The sequence below is a fragment of the Lepidochelys olivacea genome (genome assembly GCF_965140295.1).
Source record: "Lepidochelys olivacea isolate rLepOli2 genome assembly, chromosome: 6".
Classification (NCBI taxonomy): Eukaryota; Metazoa; Chordata; order Testudines; family Cheloniidae; genus Lepidochelys; species Lepidochelys olivacea.
This window is the reverse complement of record NC_140416.1, coordinates 1946160-1971985: the sequence shown is the minus strand read 5'-3', so window position 1 is coordinate 1971985 and position 25826 is coordinate 1946160. Positions and strand designations below refer to the sequence as shown.

At 54.4% G+C, this 25826-nt stretch overlaps 1 protein-coding gene across 4 annotated transcripts; it reads left to right on the top strand.

Moving 5' to 3' along the window:
• Window positions 1-5650: 5650 nt before the first annotated feature.
• Window positions 5651-24948, top strand: LOC311522662 (serine protease 53-like). Of its 4 annotated transcripts, none has more exons than XM_084632122.1 (18): window positions 5651-5708; window positions 11770-11796; window positions 13648-13816; window positions 15243-15523; window positions 15645-15811; window positions 16196-16412; window positions 16544-16694; window positions 17068-17327; window positions 17474-17637; window positions 18465-18696; window positions 19039-19098; window positions 19675-19722; window positions 20210-20257; window positions 20835-20879; window positions 21625-21681; window positions 22440-22496; window positions 22965-23021; window positions 24156-24948. In XM_084632122.1, exons 1-18 carry the CDS (start codon window positions 5666-5668, stop codon window positions 24197-24199), a joined length of 2127 nt encoding a protein of 708 aa, XP_084488248.1. In that variant the 5' UTR covers window positions 5651-5665; the 3' UTR covers window positions 24200-24948. The 4 variants fall into 4 exon arrangements, with proteins under 4 accessions (XP_084488248.1, XP_084488247.1, XP_084488250.1 ...); XM_084632121.1 differs by having other exon boundaries at window positions 20198-20257; XM_084632124.1 differs by lacking the exon at window positions 24156-24948 and having other exon boundaries at window positions 19677-19722.
• Window positions 24949-25826: the final 878 nt, after the last annotated feature.

The following is a 25826-nucleotide window of genomic DNA, read 5'->3' as shown; positions in this document are numbered from 1 at the left end:
CCTTGGTTTGAGTGATCATGAGCTAATTCAGTGTAGCCTAAATAGAAGGATAAAATACATCTACAACTTGATTTCCAAAGGGCAAACATTAACAAAATAAAGGGAATTAGTTAGGGAAATGGACTGGACCAAAGAACTCAAGGATCTGAATGTGGAGGAGGCTTGGAATTTAAATCGAAGTTGCAGAAGCTCTCTGAAACCTGCATCCCAACAATGGGAAAAATTCCTAGGGAAGGGTTGCAGACCAAACTGGATGAGACAGCTTCTCAAACAGGTTATTACAAGAAAGCAGAAAGTCTACAAGGAATGGAAGAGGGGATGGTTCAGCAAGGAAATAGTTTAATGGGACTAAATCGGGGGCCCCCAGATAATCTGAAGCCAAGAATATTAAAGGAACTGGCACATGAAATTGCAAGTCAATAGCAAGGATTTTCAATGAATCTGTAAACTGAGAGGTTGTCCCCTATGACTGGGGGATTGCTAATGTATTAGTACCGATTTTTAACAAAGGGAAAAAAAGTGATCCAGGAAATTAGAGGCCCATTAGTTTGACCTCAATTGCATGCAAGGTCATGGAACAAATTTTGAAAGAGAGTAATTAATGAGAGAAATGTAAATGGTAATTGGGATAAAATACAACATGGTTTTACAAAAGGCAGGTGATGCCAGACCCACCTTATCTCTTTCTTTGAGATGATAACTGATATCTTAGACAAAGGAAATGTGGTAGACCTAACCTACCTGGCTGTCAGTAAGGCATTTCTTATAGTTCCACATGGGAAATTATTAGTTAAATTGGAGAAGATGGGGATTAATTTGAGAATTGAATGGTAGACAAGGAGCTGGTTAAAGGGGAGACTACAACAAGTCATACTGAATTCTTTCCCAGGTGTGTGGCTGGTGGGTCTTGCCCACATGCTCAGGGTTAAACTGATCATCATATTTGGGGTCAGGAAGGAATTTTCCCCCAGGTCAGATTGGCAGAGACCGGGGGTGGGGGGGTTGCCTTCCACTGCAGCTTGGGGTCCAGGTCATTTGCAGGTTTTAACTAGTTTAAATGGTGGGTTCTCTGTAACTTGAAGTCTTTAAATCATGATCTGAGGATTCCACTAACTCAGCCAGAGGTTCAGGGTCTGTTACAGGCGTGGGTGGGTCTGTGCCCCGCAATGTGCAGGAGGTCAGACTAGATGATCATGATGGTCCCTTCAGGCCTTAACGTCTATGAGCACAGAACCCCGTAGCTCCACCCCGGGACCAGCACTGATGTCCAGGGGAGAGCACCCCGTACTGAGCCACCCGCCTGCTTGCCGCAGCACAGCGCCCCCTAGTGCTGCCCTGGGGCATTGGGATCAGCACTGACTGGAAACAGACAGCGCCCCCTACTGAGCCCCTTGCAGCACAGCTCACCCCCCAAGAGGGTAACCCAGGGGGAGGGGGAAGGGAGTCCAATGCTAGGAGCAGGCTTGGTTGGCTCCTTTGTCTTGCCCCTCCCTGTCCTCCCTTCACCTCCCTTCCCTCCTCTGGCCACTGTCGGCCTGCTCCCCCATGGGCTGAACCCTCCCCTCTCCCTCCAGGCAGGGTGGGGTCCCCTGGATGGCCCCCTCCAGTGTGGCTGTCTTGGTGGAGCAGCCAAACGCCCATTCCTGGTCCCAGAGTTGGGGGAGCCCGGGGAATTCTCTGCCCCGGGCTATACAGGGGGGCAGAGCAAGTGAGCTCGTGCCCTGATCTCTGGGGTCTGTTCAGGCCCGGCACGATGGGCCCCCAATCTCAGCTGGGGGTCTGTGAAAGGCCTGGCAGAAAGCGGGTCCTGATCTCAGTCGGGGTCTGTGCAGTGCCCGGCACGATGGGGTCCCAATCTCAGCAGTACCCTAATACAAATAGCTAATAACAATATCGAATTCAAGCATCCTCATTGGGCTGCAGAGTTAACGCCAGTTTAACTGTAGGAGCGAATCCTCCCACTGCCTCTCCCACAGCAGCTCCATTCACACCCCCTCTGACATGACTAGCCAAAGAACAGTGATAATTAAGTCTACGATTTAGTCACGGGTATTTTTCACAAAAGTCATGGACAGGTCATAGGCAAGAAACAAAAATTCACAACCCGTGACCTGTCCATGACTTATACTAAAAATACCTGTGATTAAATCTTGGGAGGGGGGCCCACTGGTGGGGCACGGGGCGGGGTGCAGTGCTGGGGGGGTGCCCAGGGTCAGCGGCACCAGCTGTTGGGGGCTGCAAACCCCTCCCACTTCCCTGGTCCTTCTCACATGAACAGAGAGCAACAATACCCGAAGTCCAAAGGTGCAAACAGTTCGACGTTTATTGGGGTGAACTTCCAGCAAGCTTAAATTCAAGTTCCTTTTTCCTTATTTTCAAATCCCAACTTACTTCCTGTTTGCCCCTAATTTATATAATAATATTCTCAGCTATACCTTAACCAATCATTTTATTGAAATCTATCTAACCAATCCTAACATATTGTAACATAATTCTCTAATCAGTTATATCCCACTACCCTAATTAACTTACGCCTAGCAAAATTAATTATACAGCAGACAGAAACAATTAGAGAACCAGACAGATTAACAATAGAAAAGTGGGGGCCATAAAGATAAAACATACAGAAATGAAGACAGGTTTCAGAGGGGTAGCCATGTTCGTCTGTATCAGCAAAAAGAACAAGGAATCCTTGTGGCACCTTAGAGACTAATGAATGTATTTGGGCATATGTATTCGTGGGCTAAACCCACTTCATCAGATGCATGCAGTGGAAAATACAGTAGGAAGATATATATATATATATATACAGAGAACATGAAAAAATGGGGGTTGCCATACCAATTCTAACAAGAGTAATCAATTAAGGTGGGCTATTATCAGCAGGAGAAAAAAAACTTTTGTAGTGATAATCAGGGAGGCCCATTTCCAACAGTTGACAAGAAGGTGTGAGTAACAGTAGGGGAAAATTAGCACAGGGAAATAGTTTTCAGTTTGTGTAATGACCCAGCCACTCCCAGTCTTTATTCAAGCCTCATTTAGTGGTGTCCAGTTTGCAAATTAATTCCAGTTCTGCAGTTTCTCGTTGGAGTCTATTTCAGGCCTAAAAGTTGCAAATCTTCAACAAAAAAAACTTCAAAAATAGAAAAACATTAGCTTAAGAACAAGGCCTCAGATTGTCACAGTGAGAGAAGGCCCTTACACTGGCAGACAGTGATTTTGGTTCTTTGTTTTATACCTCTTAAAGTATAGCTAAATGATAAACATATACCTAAATTCTTAATGTATAGGCCTTTACAGACAGGCCTGAATATCTACATCCTAACAGCTGTAAGGGCTAGAGAATTAATTTGTGAAAGGAAGTCTGAGAACCTGTGGAATCCAATTATTCCACACCGGCGTCAAAGACACATCAGCCAGGCTGAGTGTTGGACAGCAAGGGAGTGCTGTTGTGTTTAAGGCTTGGGGAGGGATTCCAGGACTCCTGGGTTCACCTCCCAGCTCCCTGTGTGACCGTGGGCAAGTCACTGAATCACTCTGTGCCTCAGTTTCCTCTCCCCACTCTGGGTCTGTCTTATCTATTTAGACTGTGAGCTATGAGGGCTGGGAGCTGGCTCCTACAGAGATCAGGGCCCACATTGTGTGTGTGCTGATCTCAGTGACCCCGGGGCAAATCTGGAGTGACCCCACTGATGTCGGCTGATCTCAGCGACCCCAACAAACGGTTCCGTTCTTGGCCTCGGCGGTTGTGGAATTTGCCACTCAGCGCTCCACGTGCAATCCCCGAGCTGTTACTCAGAAATCCTGCATTCTCGGGCCTCGCCGTGCCCCCTCCCCGCATCATGGGTGGGTGCACTTTCCAGGGAAACCGAGGCGCGACTCGGAAATGCGTCGCTCTCCCCTCACCCGCTGGCCCTCACTCATGCTGAGCTGGCTCATTACAGTGTCTTGGCAGGTAAATGATTGGCTGGTTCGGCTGTATTGACAGCTTTCCATGCCCCCCAGCTGCGCATGTATACGCAAATACATGCACGCAGACCCAGGTGAAATGAAAGAAATATACAGCCCATGAACAAGTTTTGCCTTGAACTGCCTTCTTCAGTCCTTACTCATTGCTTAACAATGTGCATGGGGCCTCTGCCAATCTGTAGGGCTCACACACGATGCAGAATGAAAGCCTGAATATCTCTCTATAGCCATTCAACTCTGCTTCTTTAACCTTAAACACATGCCTGTGGTCTTCACTGGTTTGGGGGACCTTTTTTTATTTGTTGGCTTTATTATGGTAGTGCCTGGGCACCCCAAACACAGACCGGCACCCCATTGTGCTAGATACTGTATAAACCCCGAACAGCAAAACGATTCCTGCCCCAGAGAGACTGAGGCATGTGGACCCTTTCACAAGGACATCTCTTCTCCCCACTGTTTAGTAAGTGTTTGAGTTAAATGGAGATTGGAGACATACAAAGCAAACAACAAATCCATGCTTAGATTATGAGCTTCCTGGGGCAAAGACTGTGTACTGCTCTGCATCTGTACAGCCCCAGGGACAACGAGAATCCCAATCTCAGTAAGGTCTGGGCAGCACCCAGCAGAACGGGGTTCCCAATCTCACTTGATGCAGTGCCTGGCAAAATGGGATCCCCTCTCTTGGTCTATGCAGCACCTGGCACAATGGGGGAACCCCAATCTTGGTAGGTTCCTAAACTCTACCCTACAACTATATAATAATAGTAATGGGCAGGGGGTTGGACTAGATGACCTCCAGAGCTCCCTTCCAACTCTGATATTCTATGATTCTAATCAACATCGTGATTTAATTATTAATAATGAACATGATTAATAAAGTGGAATCTTTCACAAAGCGCGGTGACGTTTCAAAAAAGGAATCAGATAGGCTGAATGAAATGTGAATCTTTAACCCAGAGAGATTTCAACAAATATCAGTTAAAATTAACCTAGAGAGATTTTTCTCCCAAGTGTTTTCTCCCAAGTTTTCTTTGAGACAAATGTGTGTGGAGGGAGGGAAATCACCCAGTCTAAATAAAAGCTGAATATTAAACTCAGAAAGAACTGATCCTGAGTTTGCATTGTGAATTGGAGTTAATTGTGTGTTTTAAAAGGTGTCAAGGTGTCGCAATAAAATCTAAGTCTTTAACACAGAGATATTTTATCTCCTGAGTATATTGGACATTTGAGTTAAATAGAGATGCCCCAAAACAGATAGAAGAGTTTTACACTGTCTGAATAAGAACTCCTTCCCCTTCTGGGTTAATCCAGCCTCAATTCCTGGCTGTCCTCATCTCAAAATCCTCCCGGATCCCCAGTCATCCATAGAGTCTTCTAGGGTAGCCAAGATCTGAATTTCTAATGGCCAGAAATGGACACAGTTTCTAGATCCATTAGAAAAGCCTCAAGGAAGGGGCAGAAGGCCCCTGTGTTTGTGATTCTGGTGCAGCTCAGCAAGGAGGAGTCACAAGCCTGTGGGGCAGAGAAAACCCTAATGAAGTAGCAATGAGTAACCCATTTGCACACGCACGCCTCATTGTGTAATTCTGGCAAGGTGCATGCAGGCGGGACGACCTGGGGCGGCAGGTGCGAGGTGTATTTAAACTGTACCTCGGAGGAAGGTACAGGAGGATCACAGGAGATCGGCCCACGGAGGATGGAATCTCTCAGCCTTCGGCAACTGCTGCTGATCGGGATCTGTGAGTCACGGGACGGGAGGGAAATCTGGCTGCGGGATGGGGTTGGTGCAGTTTGGAAGTGGCTTGCCATTGTGGTGTGGCGAGACTGATTTAGGCACCGAGCTGCTGTGTTGATGGGGATGGTGACAGGACCTGCAAACCCGGAGCTGGGGATAGAACCCAGGAGTCCTGGCTCCCAGCCCCTCCTGCTCTAACCCACTAGACCCCACTCCCCTTCCAGAACCAGAGAGTCCTGAATCCCAGCCCCATGCTCCAACTACTGCGCCCCACTCCCCTCCCAGAGCTGGAGAGAGAACCCAGGAGTGTAAAGTGCCTTGATCCAGACTCCCAGTCCTGCTAACACCTCCTGCGTGGGATGAATCCAGCCTCTGCTCTCCTCACCCAGCAACAAAGAAGGAACACTGAGTAGGAGCAGGGAGCAGCTAACAGCTGTCCCTAGGGATGAGTGAGACCCACTCTTGGGGAAAGAGAAAAGGCCAGGCTGGGTCAGCACGGGACAGTGCTGGGTATTTGCTCAGGGCTTTTGTTTACATTTGGGGTTGGAGCGGAGCTGGATTGTAGGGGAAATCCTCATTTCCGTGAACAGGAAGCTTCCCTGTTTGTTTGCCATTTCTGCGTAAGAGTATAAAGTTCCCTCAATGGTTTGCTCCAAATTAGTGCTCAGCTCAGGGCAGGGTTGCAAGACAGCTTCCAATGCACCGGGCACCAGATTCCCTGGTGCACGGGCAAAACTGGAGTGGCTGGGATATCATGACTCCAGGCATCCCACCACACTCCTCCCAGAGGTAGGGATAGAACCCAGGAAACCTGGCTCCCAGACACCCAGCTCTAACCGCTAGACCGCACTCCCCTCCCAGAGCCAGGGTTAGAACCCAGCAGTCCTGGCTCCTAACCCACCAAATCCCACTCCCCTCCCCGAGCCAGGGAAAGAACCCAGGAGTCCTGGCTCCTAGAGCACAGCCAGCTCCCGCTTTAATTCTGGGGTACTCCACTCCCAAATCCACATCAAACAGCACCCCACATTCCAGCCTTCTCTGCCCTCTTCCTGGGAGCTCCTCAGGCCCCCGACTCTTCAACATCGACCACTCCAAGAAATCCCAGCGCCTTTACTCTGGGTCCCACTTGGCTCCTGGTCCATCTCCGAGCCCTGCCGGGGGCTCACCTCATCTCCCACTGCCTTAGTGCCCCCTCGGTCTCAGCTCGGCCCTGAGTCCACTTTTAGGCCTGACCTGCTGCTGTGAGATGCCCCATCTCCTGGAGTCTTTGTCTTCTAACTGTCCCTAGCCTATTTGTCAGAGGGTGGAGATGAGATCACTTGATCATTACTGTAAGGTTCACGCCCTCTGGGGCACCTGGCATTGGCCACTGTCGGCAGACAGGATACTAGGCTAGATGGACCCTTGGTCTGACCCAGTAGGGCCATTCTTATGTTCTTATGTTCCCGCCCCGGGTTTCCCAGGCTCCCTTCCCACCCCCACCCTCCTTCCTTAGGGCTTCTTGCTGGGACTCAGCCTCATGCCTCCACAGGTCTTCTTGGCTCTTATCGCACAGCACGGCCTCCCTGCCAGCTCCCCACCGCAGGGGCTGTGGCAGGAGCCTTCCCCTTCCTGCAAATCGTCTCCACAGCCCCCGCAAATCTGCCTCCAGCCCCACCCCTGCCACCTTAGGCTTCATCATCACTGCCTCTAGCCCCGTCCTGGCTCTGGTTCTGGCTCCAGGCTTCCAAGTCCCAGCTGCCTCCTGGGATCACGCGATCTCCTCACGCGATCTCCTCCTTGGTCCCTTTTCCCATGGCCCTGAGCTCCCTCCTTTATGAAACCGCACCCCGCCCCAGCCCCGGTTCTAGCACCCTCGCCAGCAGCCTAATGCGACTCCAGTTCCTGTTAATGATGGATGGATTCATAGCTTCCCAAACCACTGTGATCATCTTGTCTGACCTCCCTGGAGAACACAGGCCAGAGGCCTGCCCCCGAATAATTCCTAGAGCAGATCTCTTGGAGAAACAGCCAATCTTGATTCAAAAAAATGTAACAATGGAGAATCCACCACGACCCTGGGTAAATTGTTCCTATGGTTAATTACTCTCCCCATTAAAAATGTACACCTTATTTCCAGTCTGAATTTACCTAGCTTCAGCTTCCAGCCAGTGGATCGTGTTAGACTTTTCTCTGCTAGACTGAAGAACCCATTATCAAATATTTGTTCTCCGTGTAGGTACATGGGATCAAGTCCCCCCTGAAACCTTCTCTTTGCTAAACTTAATAGTTACAGCCTTAGTTACAGCCTCTTGTAACTTTTCCAGCTGCACCCGGGGCTTAAACAATGGCTCTGATCCACGTCCAAACTGACCTCCTCTGCTCAGCATCGATCTCAGCTGGTGCCCAGCACCCACAAGGCTAATCAGGGTAAAGGTTGGATCTCCAAGCTGATGAGCCAAAGAAAGTTGTTTGCTCATGCAGCCACACTGGGGCTTTCCTGGCCACCAGAATGCACGCAGCCAGGTGGTTGGAGATGACATGCTGTGGCTAGTATATCTGAGTATTTCCCGAGTGCTAAGAGTTTCAGTCCTAACCTTGGAAGCTTTCTGAGAACTTGGTGTTATGTACATGGGTGGTTCTCAACCTTTATTCATTTGCGGACCCCTAAAAAGTGTCAAAGGGAGCTTAGGAAATCGATTGTCTGCGTAGAGTTGAATTCGGTTCAGTCAGTTTAAGTCTGTGTGGACCCCTTAGACATAGTCTGCCAGCCCCTTGGGGATCTGCAGATTACATCTTGAGAACCACTGATGTATATTACTCGCATTCATAGATTCCACACCACTAGATCCTAGAGTCTGATGTCTACACGACTGTGGTAAGTCGACCTGCACCACGCAATTCCAGCTACGTGAATAATGTAGCTGGAGTTGACATACCTTAGGTCGAGTTACCACGGGGTCTACACTGCTGGGGGTCGACGGGAGAAACTCTCCCATCGACTTACCTTACTCTTCTCGTTGGGGATGGAGTATAGGGGTCGACTGGAGAGCCATCTGCTGTCAGTTTGGTGGGTCTTCACTAGACCCACTAAATGGACTGCCGGTGGATCGATCTCAGAGCGTCGATCCCGGCTGTAGTGTAGATGTAGCCTGACAGTAGGACTTGTGTGCTTGAACTACAGCAGATCTCTCAGGAAAACATCCAATCTTGATTTACAAATAGTCAGGGATGGAGAATCCCCCCTTTGTAAATTATTCCAATGATTAAATTCCCTTTGCTGTTAAAAATTTGCACCTTATTTCCAATCTGAATTTGTCTGGCTTCAACTTCCAGCTGTTGGATCCTGTTAGACCTTTCTCTGCTCAACTGAAGGGCCCATTATCAAATATTTGCTCCCCATGTAAGTCATTATAGACAGTGACCAAGTCAGCTCTTAACGGTCCCTTTGTTAAAGCTAAATAGATTGAGCTCCTCGGACATCTCACTATGAGGCAGGTTTTCCCATCCTTTAATCATTATCACAGCTCTTCTCTGCACCCTCCCCAAAGTTATCAGCATCCTTATCTAACATCATTCTGCAGAGACTTGTTTGGGGGAGTTTTGCCAAAGTTTCTGCTTTGAGAAATGCTCTTTCAAGGTGTTCTCACATCCATGTGCAGACTTCGATTCTATGTCGCAATCATTTCCCTGGAAAGGCATATTAATTAAATCGTGGAGAGAGGCAAGATTCTGAGAAGCATGACTCAGGTGCCTTGCCCTTGGACTGAGTTGGATCCAAAAAAGAGCACATGCAATTCTCTGCAACGACAGCACGAGCAAGGGGGCCGATCGTGACGAAAACGTTTCCAGGGTCTGACAAGTCCTTTGGAACACCGTTTTCCAAGGAACTACAGCTCGGGGAGGGGTGAAATCAATCAGGACTGTCCTTGGGTTTGTGTAGATTGGATGAGTTCTCACAGACAGCTGGAGCCTGCTCTGGGGGTTGACTTTTCCATGATCAACTGAAGTTGCTGCTTTGATTGAGGACAGGATCCTGGTCAATAGCAACTGTACGCAAGTCCTTAGACTAGGACTGTCTGTTAGGACTACCTGGCCTGGCGTTAAGCAACTTGCTTGCTCATGCTTGGCATTTCTCAGAATTTTGAAATATCAACTCTGAAACCAGAACCTTTGGCCTCCAGGCAACATTACCAAAAATAGCCTTTGCGGAGGGCAGGACTCAGGCTCAAAGCCTGTGCGTGCTGAAGTTTACCATCACAACTAGTCACCAAATCCTGCTGGGCACATAAAGAGTTTTTCTCCCCCGGCTCCTTGCTTGGCGTCCAGCCACACTGGAGAGCTAACATTGAGCCTGGATAACTTCATCACTCTCGCTTCCCCAAAGGGGGTAGGAGCTGAGATCCAAACTTAGCGGGGGAGATCAGTTTTGAGGTCGATGAGAGCCATCGTTTCATTGATAGGCGCGCACAAACAAAGTGGTAAGAGCTGGAAGTGGTGGCTGTCGTGTGATTTTTAGGGGGCCATATTTCGGGCTGACCTCAAATACCCCACCGTGCAGCCTCGTGAGGTGCCGCAGTTTTCAAGACAGTCGGAGTCTGTTTGTGGATACGGGAGAACTTGGAATAATTGGCCTCAGTCTTCATGATAGTGCCCGATTAGAATTGCTTTGCTGATGCATCAGAGGATTGCACTCGAGTGAAACTCAAGCGGGCAGCCAGCTGGGTGTGCAGGCTGTGGGGAGCACAAACTAGGGAGGTGGGAGGGGGGGGCGTGACAGTCCGTCACCCCTGTGCAGTTCATAGCACACGGGGATCCGACAGGCCAAGGACAAGCTGCTGCCTGTAGGGGATTTGAAGGTGGAGTGGTCCCACTCCCATGCTCCAGGGCAGAAAGGAACTGCCTGTGAGCAGGAACAGGAAGGAAGATCTTCCTCTCGGTCAAACACCATGTCACAAGAGACGCTGGGCAATGCTGAGTGGGGACATGGCAACTTCCTCTGATCCAGCCCTGCTCACTGCTGGAGCGGGCAGGATACAGCATTAGATGGGCCCACGGAAATTGAGCACCATGCCCCCTGGACGGCACCCACATGAGGCAGCCAGAGCGAACTGGTCTCATGGCTCAGGCCAGGAGATAAGAGCTTCCTAGAGGGGAGTCCAAATGGGACCGAGCCGGGCAAGGTGCAGTCGCTGTTCACATTAACGCTCCACCCACCGCTATTGAGCCCCCCATTGCCTGCAGCACTGCTCCCCCTAGTGCCGCACTGGGGGGCAACAGCGAGGGGAGAGTGCCCCCTACTGAGCCCCCCACCCCTCCCTGCTGTGTGCAGGACAGCGCCCCCTAGTGTCTCTCTGGGACATTGGTGCCAGCACTGACTGCCAGAGGGGAGCACTCCCGACCGAGCCCTGCCCGACTCCCTGCAGCACAGTGCCCCCTAGTGGTGCACTGGGGCATTGACGCCAGCACTGACTGCCCGGGGAGAGCGCCCCCTAGCGCACAGCCCTGTGTGTTTGTAAGCCCCAAACCAATATTTGCTTGTTTGTTTTTAAAAAAGAGTTTCCTTTTCTTTCACCGAGGTGATTTTGTTGGGTTTTTAACCATTTTATATCCCCCCATCCCCTTAGGTGTCCTTGGGCTTTCAACCCTTTTCTTTTTTAGCCTATTGCCTTTTTATCCTCTGAGAACTGCAAATAGAACCCAGGCGTCCTGCTGACTCCCTTCCCCTGCTCTAACCCACCAGACCCACTCCCCCACCCCCCGGAGCGAGCGATAGAACCCAGGAGTCCTGACTCCCAGCCCCGCATGCTCTAACCCACTAGTCCCCGCTGTCCTCCCAGAGCCAGGGGTGGAACCCAGGAGTCCTGGCTCCCAACCCCTCATTTTCTAACCCATGAGCTCTAGTCCACAGACAATGATGCCTCAGAGATGTAAGTTCTCCCTGCTAAGTCCACTGGGTATCCTGGGTCCGGGCTGCCCTGGAGTCAGATACTGGGTCCTACTGAGCCAGCACATCCCTCCAGATGAAATCATCCCCCAGAGGCTACCGACACAGGCTCCTCACCCTTGTTTTCTCTCCCTTACAGGCCTCCAGCAAGGAGCAGTGGCAACAGGTAGGAAGCCCAACATCTCTCTGATCTGGGCTTGTGGGAATTTGGCTGCCCTCCTCCAGGCTCCTGAGCAGCTGGTTCCTTCTGCCCCGGAGCTGTGGCGGGTGGGGAGCAGGAATGGCGGCTCTGGAAAGGAGGATTTTTGCATTTCACGATGGGCTTCTGCAAATGAGTCAATGCCCAGCGCACTGGTCTGAAATCCACCAGAGGAAAGTCAATAAGGGCAAACGCAAAGCGCAGCACATAGGAAGGGAAAGTCAGACGCACAGCTACAAAATGGGGAATAACTGGCGAGGTGCAGTGCTGCTGGAAAGGCTTTGGGGCTTATAGCAGATCACAGAGAGAATATGAGTCAACAATGTGATGCAGTGGAAAGAAAGGCGAATATCAGTCTGGGGTGTATGAGCAGGAGCGTCATATGGAAGACCCGGGAGGTCATTGTCCCCCTCTACTCAGAACTGGTGAGGTCTCAGCTGGAGGGCTGTGTCCAGTTCTGAGTACCGCACTCTCAGGAAGATGTGGACAAATTGGAGAGGAGGGATGGCTCAGTGGTTTGAGCATTGGCCTGCTAAACCCAGGGTTGTGAGTTCAATCCTTGAGGGGGCCATTTAGGGATCTGGGACAAAAATTGGGGAATTGGTCCTGCTTTGAGCAGGGGGTTGGACTAGATGACCTCCTGAGGTCCCTTCCAACCCTGATATTCTAGCTTTCTATGAGAGAGTCCAGAGGGGAGCAAAAAAGTTTAGCCCACCTGAGCTATGAGGAAAGGTTAAAAAAGCCAGGTGTGTTTAGTCTTGAGAAAAGAAGAGTAAGGGGGGGACCTGATAACCATCTTCAAATATGTTAAGGGTTTTGGTACAGAGGCTGGTGATCAATTGTTCGCCCCGTCCACTGATGGTAGGACAAGAAGAAATGGGCTTAATCTGCAGCAAGGAAGATTTAGGTTAGAAATTTGAAGAAAACTTTCTAACTCTCAGGGGCATTAAGCTCTGGAATGGGCTTCCAATGGAGGATGTGGAATCCCCATCATTGGAGGTTTCTAAGAACAGGCTGGACAAACATCTGTCAGGGCTGGTCTAGGTTTACTTGGTCCTGCATCAGCACAAGGGGCTGGACTTGATGCCCTCTCATGGTCCCGTCCAGCCTGACATTTCCGTGAGTCTAGATTAATAGGATACACAAGTAAAGCCATTGCAACATTTCATAGAATCATAGAATATCAGGGTTGGAAGGGACCTCAGGAGGTCATCTAGTCCAACCCCCTGCTCAAAGCAGGACCAATCCCCAATTTTTGCCCCAGATCCCAAATGGCCCCCTCAAGGACTAAACTCACAACCCTGGGTTTAGCAGGCCAATGCTCAAACCACTGAGCTATCCCTCCCCCCTGGTGGGGGAGGGATGAAGGCTCCAGATTTCCAGGCTGATGGGCAAGGGAGGTTTGGTAAATCATGCAGCAGATGTTGCAGAGACTCTGCAATCCAGCTGCATGGAATTTGCACATGCCACCAGGGATGTAATGACAGTGAGACACACACGCAAGGGTATGCAGAATGAGGCGGACACAATCACATCACACACACACAGCCTCCCCATACTTTAACCCACTAGACCCCACTCTCCTCCTGGAGTGAGAGATAAAACCCAGGATTCCATGCCCCTCCCCTCCCTGCGCTAACCCACTAGACCCCACTCACTTCCCAGAGCCAGGATAGAACCCAGGAGTCCTGGATCCCAGGACCCCCTGTTCTAACTCACTAGACCCCACTCCTCTCCTGGAATGACCAGTTCCCTCTGTTTTCTTCCACATGTGGGGTAGGATTATTGAGTGATAACTATTTCCCCCACTTTCTACAGGACCAGTCTGTGGCCAGCAGAGAATCTTTGGCCGGATCGTCGGTGGGGTCAATGCCCGGAGAGGGGAGTGGCCCTGGCAGGCCAGCCTGCAGCTCCGCGGGGAGCACATGTGTGGAGGGACCCTGATTGGTGACAAATGGGTTCTTTCAGCCGCTCACTGCTTTATTGGGTGAGTCTAGAACCTCAGGGCTCGAATCTTGGGGAAAGAAGTCTGCATGGCCTCTAGAACAGGGTAGCTAGGACTGTGTGTGTCATCTAGCACTGGGAGTGCAGGGCTGCTCATCTAGAGCCATGGGCACGAGAACTCTCAGTCTAGAACAGTGCACACATCATCCAGAGGCAGAGAGCTGTTCTAGAACCCAGCATGGTCTCCAGTACAACATCCTGAGACTTGAAAGATCAGAGATGATGAAATCTAGAGCATCTGCAACATCTAGATAGGTATTCAGGATCTAGAGTACAGAGCAGTTAGTCCAAAACCATGCACAGCATCTATAATGAGCCTAGAGCTGGGCATGTAAACTGTGTGCACCAACCACAGTTGAGGATCTAGATATGTATGCACGATCTGGAAAGAATGGAGACCTAAATCTAGAAAGGTGTCTACCATCAAGAGCAGTGAATCTAGAGCTTCATGCAGCATCTAGAACAAACAAAGAGGCAGGAAGCTAAAACAATATGTACAAACCAGAGCAAAGAACCTCATGCTGTATACAACATCTAGAATTAGTCTAAACCCACAATTGTATAGTTGTATGTACTGTCTAGAACTGGTCTAGAACCATGAATGTAGAACTGTTTTGCAGGCACCATCTAGAACAAACCTAGACCCACTAATCTAGAGCTGCAATCCAGAGTGAGTCTAGAGCCATGCACTTAAAAAGATGACCACCACCAAGAGACAAATAACCTCAGAACAGGGAATCTAGAATCAGCAAGATCCATTAACCTAGAACCAAGTGCACCACCAAGAGCCAGGAAGCAATCTATATATATATAGAGAGAGAGAGAGACAAGATGGCCAGTGTCAGTTTGGTGGGTCCTGCACTTTTCTTGGCAGGGGGCTAACCTGCCACCTCTTGCCCCTGCTCTTGGGGCCTGGGAAGGTAGTAAAGGAGGGAAGCAGGAGAGGGGTCTGGGTTGGCTCCTCACTCTGAGCCCCAGCCCCTCTCAACCCCTGCGGGTTCTCACCCTCTTCCCCCTTGGGTGGGGTAACTTTGGTCCTTAGACGCTGGGGGAGGGAGTCTCCCTCCCCTGGTGGGGCAGGGAGTCTCCCTCCCCTGGTGGGGCAGGGTCTCCCTTACTTTGGTCCTCTGATCTTTCAAGTCTCACAGCACACCTCCAGGCTCCAGTCCTCTCTCCTTTTCCCTGACTGCCTGAAGCGGGGGGGGGGGAGGGGTTATTAGGTTCCTGACAAGGCCTTAATTGACGGCAGGTGCTTCAATTAACCTGTAGCCACCCTCCCTAGGGAACCACGCCTTAATTAGCCTTAATTAGCTTATATGTTTCTCCTTCAGCACACATACGCATACACAATCTAGGACAAGTCTAGAACTCAGCCTGGTAATGACACCCAGGCCCTTATCCCCCTGCAGGAAGGACACGACCAAGGACTCATCCTCCTGGAACGTGGTACTGGGGCGTCTGAAGCTGAGAGGTGGCCGTCTGCCGGGCATAGTGCGGAACGTGTCCGAGATCATCACCCACGAGAAGTACAAAGACTTCACTAAGGGCTTGGACATTGCCCTGCTGAGGCTGGCTGAGCCCGTCCCTTTCAGCCGTGATGTAGCCCCCATCTGCCTGCCTTACGCCAACCATCAATTCGCCTTCGGGTCCCAGTGCTGGGCCACCGGCTGGGGCAGGGTGAAGGAGGACAGTGAGTGAGAGGGGAGAGCTCCTGGCAAAGATGGAGACATCTAGTCCCCTGTCCCTTTCCCCGCTCCGGGGTATGCTCATTCCTGACAGGGCACTCACCCGTTTTCTTTCTCTCCCTGCAGTGACCCTCCCACCTCCCAAGCCTCTCAAGAAGGTGGGGCTGGACTTGCTCAGTGCAGAGACCTGCAACTGCATCCACAATAATCTGCGCCAGAAGGAGCTCGCCAGCCCCGCCGGGCCAGGGCTGATCTGTGCCGGGTATCAGAAAGGGGGCGTGGGGCCTTGCCAGGTGAGAGTGAAAGGGGGGTGCCAGGTGGGGGAAAGGCAGAGGGGCTGGGCTAACGGGTTGGAGAGAAAGAAGGGGAGGGATAGCTCAGTGGTTTGAGCATTGGCCTGCTAAATCCAGGGTTGTGAGTTCAATCCTTGAGAAGGCCATTTAGAGATCAGGGGCAAAAATTGGGGATTGGTCCTGCTTTGAGCAGGGGGTTGGACTAGATGACCTCCTGAGGTCCCTTCCAACCGTGATATTCCATGATTCTATGATTCTAAGGGGAAGCAGATGGGTTGTGGGAGGGGAACAGAGGGGCTGCCCCTGGTTTGGATGGGGGTAGAGAGGGCAAAGGGATCACACCTTGCTCCCCAGCCCTGAATCTCCATGCCCATCCCTCCCCAGGGTGATTCCGGGGGGCCGGTGGCCTGCTTCGAGGACGGGACATGGTTCCAGGCCGGGATCCTGAGCTTCTCAGTGGGCTGTGCCCGGCCCCACAGCCCCATCCTGCTGACCGAGGTCACTGCCTACACCGACTGGATCCAGAACCAGACAGAGGGAGCCTCCTTCGCTGTCCAGACTGCGCCGCCCCCTGTCAGCAGTGACCATGAAAAGTGCAGAGGTGCGGCCAGTGGGGAATGGGACATGGGGCCTTTCCCCTCTCGGGGGTGCTGGTTCTGATCCAGCCCCAGGGAGGGGGAATGGCTGGCTGTGAGGGGCAGGTGATAGGCTACTGACTTCTAATCTCTCCAGGTTGTGGGAAGCTGAACGGATCCGAGCTGAGTGTCACTGCCAAGGGGCCTTGGCCCTGGTACGTGAGCCTACAATATAGGGGGCAGCACGTCTGCGGGGGAGCGCTGATCTCTGAGAGCCGGGTGCTGGCGGCCGCTCACTGCTTCATCGGGTGAGTGAGGGGCATGAGGTGGGGGTGTCCCAGCAGGGGTTGGGGGGGGAGGGAGAGGTGTCATGCACATCAGGGTATCCATGCCTCTATCAGAGATGAATGACTGTCTGTAATGTGTGCCCTGCCCAGCTCCCCTCTGGACCCCACTCCCCTCCCAGAGATAGAACCCAGGAGTCCTGACCCCCCATCCCCCTCTGCTCTAAGCACTAGACCCCACTCCTCTTCCAGAGCCAGGGATAGAACCCAGAAGTCCTGACCCCCATCCCCTTCTGACCCCACTCCCTTGCCAGTGCCGTGGATCGAACTCCAAACTCCTGACTCCCAGCTCCTTGCCCTGACCAATTAGTAACCCCCTCCGGGGGCTGTGTTGCAGGCGGCAAAACCCCAGAGCCTGGAAGGTGCTCCTGGGTGAACGGCGGGAGGGGGAAGAGCCACGCTGGCAAGAAGAGAGGGGCCTTCGGAAGCTCATCCTCCATGCAGCCTACGTGAATGTGAAGACGGGATTTGACATCGCACTGCTGAGGCTCGCCAAGCCAGTGGTGTTTGGGGAGAACATCTGGGCTGTCTGCGTCCCCTACAAGACACACCGATTTCAGCTCGGCGGCACCTGCTGGGTCAGGGGACGGGAGAATGGTATGTGGGACATGGGGGCCTTTCCCCTCTAGGGGCACCGACTTCGATCTGGCCCCCAGGCGGTCAGTGGCTGGCTCAAGGGGCAGAGGGTAGGATAAGGGGTAGGGCTTGGTAACTGCCAACACAATGTCTCTGTGTTTTTATAGATCGGGCTCCCCTACCGCAGCTACTACAGGGCATGGAGGTGGATCTCATGGGACCTGTCGCCTGTAACTGCACCTACAACCAGTCCGGCTCCGCTGGCGAGGCAGTGTCCATCCTCCCAAACATGCTTTGCGCTGCTCAACAGGAGAAGAGCACCAGCTGTGAGGTGAGTGAGCCATCCTCGGCACAGCATGGCCCCCGGGTCTTCAGAACATCTGGGCAGCCACAACAGCTGGCTCTGAAGGACTGATCTCCATGGCTCTGTCAAGGGAGACATTCCCCCATTTTCCACCCAAAGGCCTGGTTCTGGCAGGCCTTCCGTCCCCGTCCCCGTCCCCCGCATCTCACCCCTGCCCCATTTGCTTATCAGATGCTCTGGATGTTCAGGGTGCTGATCACTTGAATCTAGATGCTGGCTCCTCTGGAGCTGTCCATGGTGCTGAAGTGTCCAATCCTCTGGGGCTGAACCATCCAGCATTCAGTGGGGCAGGTAGCCAGCAGTACATGGGGCTTATGGCACTGTCCATGGTACTGAGATTTTCTATTGGCCATTGCTGAGCTACATGCTTTTGGGTCAGGCAGGTTTTCCACACACCCTTGTTCCTCTAGAGCTGTCCATGGTACTAATGTGTCCTATTTTTGCCCAGGGCTGAACCAGCCGGTGTTCGGTAAGGCATGGATCCAGTATGTCCTGGTTCTCCAGGGTGACCTGTCCTATTGTCTGTGGGTAGTCCATCCTGCCTTGGGTTGGACATTGATGTAGCACACCACAGCTCTCCACGGTGCAGAGATGGTCTGTGCAATCTCTGACCCACTGTGCACTGGGGTAGCTCATGGTCATTCTTGGAGGAGGACTGTTCCACTAAATTTCCTGGACAACTCCTCATGCAGCCACGCCCTTGGGAAGACCCAGAATATCCACTGTCCAACAGGCCCTGAGAACCCACCCAGTCTGGAGTTCATGCAGTTGTCCCTTTGCTCGTGACTTTCCAGGGCGATGATGGGGGGCCTCTGATTTGCAATGAGAAGGGCACCTGGTACCTGACTGGCCTCTCCAGCTTTCGCAATGGCTGCGGGAGGAAGAGCCAGCCCGGGGTATACACAGAAGTTAGCACATATGAGGAATGGATCTTGGACATCACGCGGGATGGTTACTTTGCCAAGCAGCCCATGCCACTTCCAGAGGTCCTAGAAGAGGACAGATGCCCAGTGAAGCCTACTCCAAGTAAGGGGAGATCCAGACAGCAAGCTCAGTTTCTTTGGGCGCCCATGCTAAGAAGACTGGGGCTAGGTCAATGCTTGGATGGGGGACCAGAAAGGAAAAACTGGGTGCTGCACAGGGGGCTACCTGCTCTCTCATTGCAGTTGCGGCTGGCCCCGATGCCCCATAGTGGCATTAGGAGGCCCTGTGCTGTAGGGGTTGGGACAGGAACTCAGTAGTGGGTGGTCTCCCCTGGCAGTCCGTGCTGACCCCAATGCCCCACTGCGACACTAGGGGGCGCTGTGCTGCAGGAAATATTGTGAGTGATTCAGAGACACTCCCTGACTAGGCTTCTCTCTCCTGCAGCTTCCGGTGGAGAGGGGGAAAAGCCAGTGACACCCACTGGTGGTACCACGCATGGGGAAGGTGAGTCCCGAAGCATCTGAGGGCACTTTTCCCCTGCCCTGGCAGTCCGAGGGGTGTTCAGAGGTGTGGTCTCGCTGCAAAGCAACCTGCCCCACCCACAATCTGCCTCCATACCCAGAGCTACCACCCAGCACCTGGGACAAGCCTTCCACCCTGCCTGCCAAGCACCATAGAATCATAGACTATCAGGGTTGGAAGGGACCTCAGGAGGTCATCTAGTCCAACCCCCTGCTCAAAGCAGGACCGATTCCCAATTTTTGCCCTAGATCCCTAAATGGCCCCCTCAAGGATTGAACTCACAACCCTGGGTTTAGCAGGCCAATGCTCAAACCACTGAGCTATCCCTCCCCCGAAGCCATCCACAGCCCAGCTCCGCCTCCACCCGCTGCTCCGGTGTGGCACTAGGGGGCACCGCACTGCGGGAAGCAGAGCAAAGGCTCAGTAGGGGGCGCTGTCCTCCGGCAGTCAGGGCTGACCCCAGTGCAGTGTTGGGGGGCGCTGTGCTGCAGGGAACAATGTTGGGGATGCCCAGACACTTACTGACTATGCCTTTCTCTCCTGCAACTTCCGGTGGAGAGGGGGAAAAGCCAGTGACACCCACTGGTGGTACCACGCCTGGGGAAGGTGAGTCCCGAAGCATCTGAGGGCACTTTTCCCCTGCCCTGGCAGTCCGAGGGGTGTTCAGAAGTGTGGTCTCACTGCACAGTGACCTGCCCCTCCCGCAATCTGCCTCCCCACCCAGAGCTACCTCCCAGCACCTGGGTCACGCCTTCTACCCTGCCTGCCAAGCACCAAGCCATCCAGAGCCCAGCTCCGTCTTCACCCGCTGCTCCGGTGTGACACTGGAGGGTGCCGAGCTGCAGGTGATGGGGCAGGGCCTAGTAGCGGGTGCCCTTCCCTGGCAGGCAGCGCTGGCCCTGATTCCCCAGTGTGGCGGTGGAGGGCGCTGTGCTGTGGGAAGCAGAGTAAAGGCTCAGGAGTGGGGGGTCTCCCCTGGCGGTCAGCGCTGACCCCAATGCCCCACTAGGGGGCGTTGTGCTGCAGGAAATATTGTGGGTGACTCAGAGACACTCCCTGACTAGGCTTCTCTCTCCTGCAGATTCTGGTGGAGAGGGGGAAAAGCCAGTGACACCCACTGGTGGTACCACGCATGGGGAAGGTGAGTCCCCAAGCATCTGAGGGCACTTTTCCCCTGCCCTGGCAGTCCGAGGGGTGTTCAGAGGTGTGGTCTCGCTGCAAAGCAACCTGCCCCACCCACAATCTGCCTCCATACCCAGAGCTACCACCCAGCACCTGGGACAAGCCTTCTACCCTGCCTGCCAAGCACCATAGAATCATAGACTATCAGGGTTGGAAGGGACCTCAGGAGGTCATCTAGTCCAACCCCCTGCTCAAAGCAGGACCGATCCCCAATTTTTGCCCTAGATCCCTAAATGGCCCCCTCAAGGATTGAACTCACAACCCTGGGTTTAGCAAGCCAATGCTCAAACCGCTGAGCTATCCCTCCCCCGAAGCCATCCAGAGCCCAGCTCCGCCTCCACCCGCTGCTCCGGTGTGGCACTAGGGGGCACCGCACTGCGGGAAGCAGAGCAAAGGCTCAGTAGGGGGCGCTGTCCTCCGGCAGTCAGGGCTGACCCCAGTGCAGTGTTGCGGGGGCGCTGTGCTGCAGGGAACAATGTTGGGGATGCCCAGACACTTACTGACTATGCCTTTCTCTCCTGCAACTTCCGGTGGAGACGGGGAAAAGCCAGTGACACCCACTGGTGCCACAGAAGAGGAAGGTGAGTCGCTAAGCACCTGAGGCCCCTTTCTCACTTTCCAGGCAGTCTAAAAGATACTCAGATGTCTGGTTTCACTGCAGAGCGACCTGACCCTCCTGCATCCAGAGCTACCTCCCAGCTCCTGGGACAGACCTTCCACCCTGCCTGCCACCCACCAAACCATCCAGAGCCCAGCTCTGCCCCCACCAGTCAGTCTGGTGGGGTACTAGGGGGCCCTGAGCTGCAGGGAATGGGGGGCTCAGTAATGGGCGCTCTCCCCTGACAGTCAGTGCTGGCCCTGATGTCCCAGCATGGTGGTAGGAGGCGCTGTGTAGCTGTTCCCCGGCTGCTGCACCCCAGAGCTGGCTGCATATCGGCGCCAGGCAAGCCATCCCCATCCAACGGCATTATCCAGCTGTTCCCCCGTTGCCCCACCCCAGAGGTGGCTGCATCGCAGCACTGGGCAAGCCATCCCTTTGCAGTGTCACTTTGGGGCAAACCATAGCATGTACTGGGTACTGCGTGGAGCAGAGCAAATCAGTAGGGGACACTCTCCCCTCACCACCGTGCTGACCCCAGTCCCGCAGTGCAGCACCAGGGGGCGCTGTGCTGCAAGGATTGGGGCAGGTGGCTCAGTAGGGAGCGCTCTCTTCTGGCAGCCAACACTGACCCCAATGCCCCCGTGCAGTGCTAGGGGGCGCTGTGCTGCAGGGAACAATGTGGGTAACTCAGAGACGCTCCCTGACTATGCCTCTCCCTGCTGCAGGTTCCGGTGGAGAGTGGGAAATTCCAGTGCTACCCGGCTTTGCCAGACGAAGAGAAGGTGAGTCCCGCAGTGCCTGAGCCCCGTTTTCCACTCCCCGGGCAGTCCAAGGGGTGTTGAGATGTGTTGTCTCACCACAGGGCGACCTGATCCTCCTGCAATCGGCCTCCCCGACCAGAGCTCCCGCCCAGCTCTTGGGACAAACTTTCCACCCTGCCTGCCAACCACCAAACCATCCACAGCCCAGCTCTGCCGCCACCAGTCACTCTGGTGGGGCACTAGGGGGCCCTGAGCTGCAGGGAATGGGGGGCTCAGTAATGGGCGCTCTCCCCTGACAGTCAGTGCTGGCCCTGATGTCCCAGCGTGGTGGTAGGAGGCGCTGTGTAGCTGTTCCCCGGCTGCTGCACCCCAGAGCTGGCTGCATATCGGCGCCAGGCAAGCCATCCCCATGCAACGGCATTATCCAGCTGTTCCCCCGTTGCCCCACCCCAGAGGTGGCTGCATCGCAGCACTGGGCAAGCCATCCCTTTGCAGTGTCACTTTGGGGCAAACCATAGCATGTACTGGGTACTGCATGGAGCAGAGCAAATCAGTAGGGGACACTCTCCCCTCACCACCGTGCTGACCCCAGTCCCGCAGTGCAGCACCAGGGGGCGCTGTGCTGCAAGGATTGGGGCAGGTGGCTCAGTAGGGAGCGCTCTCTTCTGGCAGCCAATGCTGACCCCAATGCCCCCGTGCAGTGCTAGGGGGTGCTGTGCTGCAGGGAACAATGTGGGTAACTCAGAGACGCTCCCTGACTATGCCTCTCCCTGCTGCAGGTTCCGGTGGAGAGTGGGAAATTCCAGTGCTACCCGGCTTTGCCAGACGAAGAGAAGGTGAGTCCCGCAGTGCCTGAGCCCCGTTTTCCACTCCCCGGGCAGTCCAAGGGGTGTTGAGATGTGTTGTCTCACCACAGGGCGACCTGATCCTCCTGCAATCGGCCTCCCCGACCAGAGCTCCCGCCCAGCTCTTGGAACAAACTTTCCACCCTGCCTGCCAAGCACCAAACCATCCACAGCCCAGCTCTGCCCCCACCAGTCACTCTGGTGGGGCACTAGGGGGCCCTGAGCTGCAGGGAATGGGGGGCTCAGTAATGGGCGCTCTCCCCTGACAGTCAGTGCTGGCCCTGATGTCCCAGTGCAGGACTAGGGGGTGCCGTAGCTGCGGGGAGTGGGGAAGGGGCTCAGTAAGGGGTGCTCGCCCCTCACCACCAATGCTGACCCCCAATGCCACACTGCACTACCAGGGAATAATTTGGGTGACTTAGTGGAGACACTCACTGACTATACCTCTCTTCCCTACAGCTTCCAGTAGCCAGGGGCAGAAGCGAGTGCCACCCGGTTGTGCCAAACGAGGGGCAGGTGAGTCCCCAAATACCCAAGGACACTTTGTCACTCCCCAGGCACCGTAACTGGTGTTCAGAAGCGTGGTCTCGCCGCAGAGCGACCTGACCCTCCTGCAATCTGCCTCCCCACCCAGCTCTTGGGACAAAGCGCCCACCCTGCCTGCCAACCGCCGAGCCGTCCAGAGGCCAGCTCTGCCACCGCCAGCCGCTGTAGCGTGGCACTAGGGGGCGCTGTGCTGCAGGGAGCAAGGCAGGGGCTGAAAAGAGGCGCTGTCCCCTGGCAGTCAGGGGTGGCCCCAGTGCAGCACTAGGGGGCGCTGTGCTGACAACGTCCATTGCAGTGTCTCCGGCACGTTCGTCTTTAATCCAAGAGTTCATTCTGGTGTCCTAGCTGAATCCCTCGCTCTGCCTGCCTCGCTCCCCCCTGCGCTTTCAGCTAGATACCAGGGTCCCCTCCTCTTCCTGTATTAAACTGTGTAGCTCAGTACCCGGCCACCCACCCCAGAGGTGACCGCATCTCAGCACCAGGTGTGCCATCCCTGTGCTGCGTTGTGTGCAGCTGTTCCCCAGCTGCCCCGCCCCAGAGCCGGCTGCATCTCTGCGCCGGGTGAGCCATCCCCATGCAACGGCACCCCAGAGCCGGCTGCATCTCCGCGCCGGGTGAGCCATCCCCATACAACGGCACCCCAGAGCCGGCTGCATCTCCGCGCCGGGTGAGCCATCCCCATGCAACGGCACCCCAGAGCTGGCTGCATCTCCGCGCCGGGTGAGCCATCCCCATGCAACGGCACCCCAGAGCCGGCTGCATCTCCGCGCCGGGTGAGCCATCCCCATACAACGGCACCCCAGAGCCGGCTGCATCTCCGCGCCGGGTGAGCCATCCCCATGCAACGGCACCCCAGAGCTGGCTGCATCTCCGCGCCGGGTGAGCCATCCCCATGCAACGGCACCCCAGAGCTGGCTGCATCCCTGCGCCGGGTGAGCCATCCCCATGCAACGGCACCCCAGAGGTGGCTGCATCTCAGCGTCAAGCCAGTGATCCCTGTGCATGCAGCCTCTAAAGTGCTTTGGGATCCACCAAAGCATCATAACCATGGCTAAAGATACCGCATGACCTCACTGCCTGTTGTCTTTCTGGTCACTTTCGCAGATAAAAACTGGAAGGGATACAAGGGAAAGATCCATGTCTATTAGCTACCGACCCAGAGAAGAGAATTCTGGCTCCGTCTGCTTGCTTCATCCAATGGCAGATTGTCACTTGCTAATCGGCAGCTCTCTCTGTTTCCTGTGCAGTCCCAGCTGCTGAGATGTCGAATCGGGCATGAGAGAAGCCACTCGCCTTCATTTGCGTTATGATCCCTTCCCAGTGGGTTCTCCTACCCAGCATTCTATGGATTTGGAAATGACATTTCCTGATGCCACAATGCAACTGGCTCTGGGGAGGAACATTTTTGTTTAACTGCCTATTAATTATTATTAATAATAATGTTACAATAGTATCCAGAGATTCTGAGATCGGGGACTCCATTGTGCTGAGCACGGCACAGATCCCAGCCGAGATTGGGGGTCCCCATTGTGCCACGTTCTACACAGACCCTGACCGAGATCGGGGGCCCCCCGTCGCACCGGGCGCCTCACAGCTCAGGGACCCTATTGTACTGGGTGCTGCATGGACCCCGACTGAGATCCGGGTCCTCGCTTTGTTCATAGCGCACCAGAGACGATGTTTGCATCCAAAGTCTGATCGTCAACGCTGCGGTGACCTTGGCTTTCCCCCACTCCCACCTCAGTTTGGGTTTCATTTGCCTCGTGTACATATATCACCTGGAGGGAGGTGTAATGATCTTGGGTGTTACAATGGCTTAAAACGAATGTAATATTGTTAATCACAGCACAACCTGATTTTTTGCAGTAGTGTTCAAACAATAATAAAAAATGGATTCATGAACCGCACCAAAGGGCTTTGAGCGTCAATCTAGAGCTTACGTTCAAAATCTTTCGTCTACTACGTTGCGCCCATATCAAGCCTCCTACGCCTTGCAAGACAACACCTCGTGCTGAGCCTCCCCCCGGTTCCCTGCATCACAGCGCCCCACACTGAGCCCCTGCCCTACTCCCCGCGCTGAGCCCCCCACTCCCTGCATCACAGCGCCCCCTGCTGAGTCCCCACTCCCCCCGCTGAGCCCCCCCATTCCCTGCATCACAGCCCCCCCACTGAGCCCCTGCCCTACTCCCCCCCGCTGAGCCCCCCACTCCCTGCATCACAGCGCCCCCTGCTGAGTCCCCATTCCCCGCCGCTGACCCCCCCCATTCCCTGCAGCACAGCCCCCCCCACTGAGCCCCTGCCCCGCTCCCTGCATCACAGCGCCCCCTGCTGAGTCCCCACTGCCCCCCACTGAGCCCTCCACTCCCTGCATCACAGCGCCCCCTGCTGAGTCCCCACTCCCCCCGCTGAGCCCCCCCATTCCCTGCATCACAGCCCCCCCACTGAGCCCCTGCCCTACTCCCCCCCGCTGAGCCCCCCACTCCCTGCATCACAGCGCCCCCTGCTGAGTCCCCACTCCCCCCGCTGAGCCCCCCATTCCCTGCAGCACAGCCCCCCCCACTGAGCCCCTGCCCCGCTCCCTGCATCACAGCGCCCCACACTGAGCCCCTGCCCTACTCCCCCCCGCTGAGCCCCCCCACTCCCTGCATCACAGCGCCCCCTGCTGAGTCCCCATTCCCCCGCTAACCCCCCCATTCCCTGCAACACAGCCCCCCCACTGAGCCCCTGCCCCGCTCCCTGCATCACAGCGCCCCCTGCTGAGTCCCCACTGCCCCC

What these genes read in the sequence shown, in the direction of transcription:
- LOC311522662 (XM_084632121.1), top strand. Translation starts at nt 5,666, where the DNA reads ATGGAATCTCTCAGCCTTCGGCAACTGCTGCTGATCGGGATCT. An exon ending in ACTGCTGCTGATCGGGATCT is followed by an intron (nt 5,709 to 11,769) that starts GTGAGTCACGGG and finishes TCTCCCTTACAG; the next exon opens with GCCTCCAGCAAGGAGCAGTG. An exon ending in TGACCATGAAAAGTGCAGAG is followed by an intron (nt 16,413 to 16,543) that starts GTGCGGCCAGTG and finishes TAATCTCTCCAG; the next exon opens with GTTGTGGGAAGCTGAACGGA.